At 44.1% G+C, this 2,736-nt stretch overlaps 1 protein-coding gene across 2 annotated transcripts in view; it reads right to left on the bottom strand.

Moving 5' to 3' along the window:
- Positions 1–2,460, bottom strand: part of LOC116391705 (ADP-ribose glycohydrolase MACROD1-like) — a 33,207-nt gene extending 30,747 nt beyond the window's left edge. The window contains exons 1-2 of one of the 2 annotated variants that reach the window (XM_031862508.1): positions 1,718–2,460; positions 1,026–1,124 (exon numbers count right to left, since the gene is read on the bottom strand). In XM_031862508.1, the coding sequence (XP_031718368.1) occupies positions 1,026–1,124; positions 1,718–2,117 (499 nt within the window). In that variant the 5' untranslated portion in view covers positions 2,118–2,460. The remainder of the gene's footprint in view (positions 1–1,025; positions 1,125–1,717) is intronic. The other variant, XM_031862509.1, reaches the window with a different exon arrangement.
- Positions 2,461–2,736: the final 276 nt, after the last annotated feature.

The raw sequence follows: 2,736 nt of genomic DNA, 5'->3' as shown, positions 1-2,736 counted from the left end.
TATATATATATATATATATATATATATATATATATATATATTTCTAAATAGCTGTCATCACAGCAGTTTGAATTGATGGGTCTGAAGTATTGTGTATTGTTGCTGTAGGCCATTCTATTCTAACTCACAGTGAAAACTGTACTGCTGAATATACTATGGTCAACGCTGAACATACATTTCAAATAGATTTATACATTCAGTTACAAAACGGAGATACAAATCTACTTAACGGGATTATTCAGTTTTTATATCAAGGTGTCAGAGCTATTGCCACAATGAAGGTATCTGTAGGCTAAGTGGCAGGTTCAGGTGCAGGGTCAACGTCGGGGGTTCTGGTGGCTACACAGCAAAGGTACAAAGCACACAACTTTGACGGTATGGCAGGGAGCGAGGGGGAAGGGGCAGGGGAAACATCTGCAGGGGTGAAACATCTGCAAGGGTGATGAGGAAAGTGGAAACAGGTGAGCAGGAGGGTGGGGAAAAGGTCAGGTGACTGGGACTGAGGGGACGGGGGTTATTGCAGGGCAGGAGGGAGCTGCTGGATGTGGGAGTGAGATGACTGGGACAGGAGAATAAATCTGAGGGCATCTGGTGGTGGAGAAGGCTACTGAAGAAGGCTGGAACACAGTCATTAAATGCGTACTGTAGCTGGAGCAGCAATGTTGGAGGGTTACAGCACACGGCACTAGAAATAAAGAGATGGTGTCCGTACAGGTGCTCTTTGGGTACGCTCGAATGGACGGCGGGCGATAAACAACATGGCCTTTTAGTATTTATTTTTTGTGTGCATCCGATAAAGCTTGCATTACATATTAATATATTACATTTTGCATGCGAGTTGCCTCCAGCTCTTTTTATGTTGCTCAATAATTTGGAAATGTTCTTGATGTGATTTGACCAAATATCTGATACCACTAGTGAAAGTATTTGTGTGTTGCTGCATCTCTCCGGTTAAGTCTCTGCAGCACTACCGCCCAACCCTGAGTGAACTCGACAGCGACTCTGACTGATGTTGGGTGTCTGACCTGCAGTGGGAGTCCACACCGACACGTCTGCCAGTGACACAAAGTTATACGTCCTGTAGTGCTGACGCCTGTCCTTCACAGACAGAGACAGCAAGGAGTCTGAAAGAGACAATGGACAAAGAGGACAGACAAACATTTTATTTATATACATTATATATATTATAGTACACTGAAGGTACTTATTGGTCTTTGTGCAGCTTTCGGGCGTAAGTCCCAGTTTGTTCTATTCATTACAATCACCAAATATCTGCAACTTCTCAAACTCAATAATGTGCTTGCTGTTCTTCTCATATTATTCTTAAATCAATGTCTATTGTTTTTCAATCTGTAGGTCAACCAAAATATAGTTTATAGATATCCCTTTGGGATGGGTTATTAATTTAAATGACCATTAGTTGCAGCCCAAATGCATTTTTATAATTCCTAGTGATTTACTTTGTAGCTTTATAAATAATAATATATATTATATTATATAGGGTTCATGCACTATATAGGGTGCATGTACTGTATATTTTGAGTTTATGGTGTAGGCTACTAATGCTAACAGGGTCGCTAGTTTTAGTCTTTTGTGACACACCTGTGTCCAACCAACTGTTGGGCATGTGGCAGCACACACGTTTCCCTCTTGTTTGGGACAAAGCACACTTTACAGTCAAACTAAAAATCTCCTCGGCTTGGTTGAACAGTCTCACCCTTGGTTTCCTTCCAGTCTCCCTCAGCGGAGTCCAGGTTAACATTGCGGGCCATGGCGGTAACTATTCCAGTGTGGAGACACTGGACAAGTGCGACCGTGCTCGCTCCGAGGGCAGCACCGAGGGCTACCTGGCCCAGCCAATCTCTCCTCCCCCGGGGTGAGGAGGAACCGTTACTCTGGCTGGACTTCGTCGCAAACTTCTCAGCTCGGAGGCCACTTGTAATATGGCCGCGGACAGGACTTGTCGCTGGCTTCCCTCCCAGCTGGAGGCTTCCAGGAGTTAAAATGTGTTTGAACCTGACACCTGCTCCTTGGAAGTCTGCACAGACTCGAGACAGAGAGCCAGTGCGCAGTGGGGCTCTGATATATGAAAAGAGAGCTGATATTTGCAGTGCCATGCCTGAATGACGCTGGGGGGGGGTAACGGTTCGTGTTACTACAGCTTCTCGGGTCTCAGTGTCGGACACACCGTGGTTAGGTTTCGTTTTCGCTACGAACACACGTTAGTGAAGAACGTTAGGTGGTTCCCAGTTCACATGTGCCATTTTTGTTTTGGACGTTCACATGTGGAATGTACCATTTACAAGGGGTGCAAGGTAGCTGTCGCTAGTTCAATAAACTTGTGCCAACAAATGAATAAACGTGACAATAAGCTTTAGTGCGCTGTGCAGGCCTATATTTACGATTCAGTATTATTTCCTGTGAAAAGGCTTCGCTCCAAAGTGACCAATGCTGCTCTATTTTTAAATCAGACACCGACTCAGATAACATGGGAAAGCCGAACGCCACAAGCTTACGCCTACTTCAAGACCGTCGGAAATATGGGAATTATAAGATGATTGCACAATGAGCGCCCAAAGAAGCTATAGTATAGTTTGTTAAAACCTGTTTCTAAGTACAACAAAAAGTAAAGCACGTTTGGGTGTGGGGGCAGACGTTATTATTCAAGGAAGGTCAGATTATTACTTACAGTTATAATTATTTCCCCCCCAAACCAAACCAGTGAGCCAATAATTT

This window comes from Anarrhichthys ocellatus, unplaced genomic scaffold, assembly GCF_004355925.1.
Source record: "Anarrhichthys ocellatus isolate YVR2014 unplaced genomic scaffold, GSC_Weel_1.0 scaffold27, whole genome shotgun sequence".
Taxonomy (NCBI): domain Eukaryota; kingdom Metazoa; phylum Chordata; class Actinopteri; order Perciformes; family Anarhichadidae; genus Anarrhichthys; species Anarrhichthys ocellatus.
The sequence above is the reverse complement of the archived record's forward strand: the minus strand, read 5'-3'. Positions and strand labels throughout refer to the sequence as shown.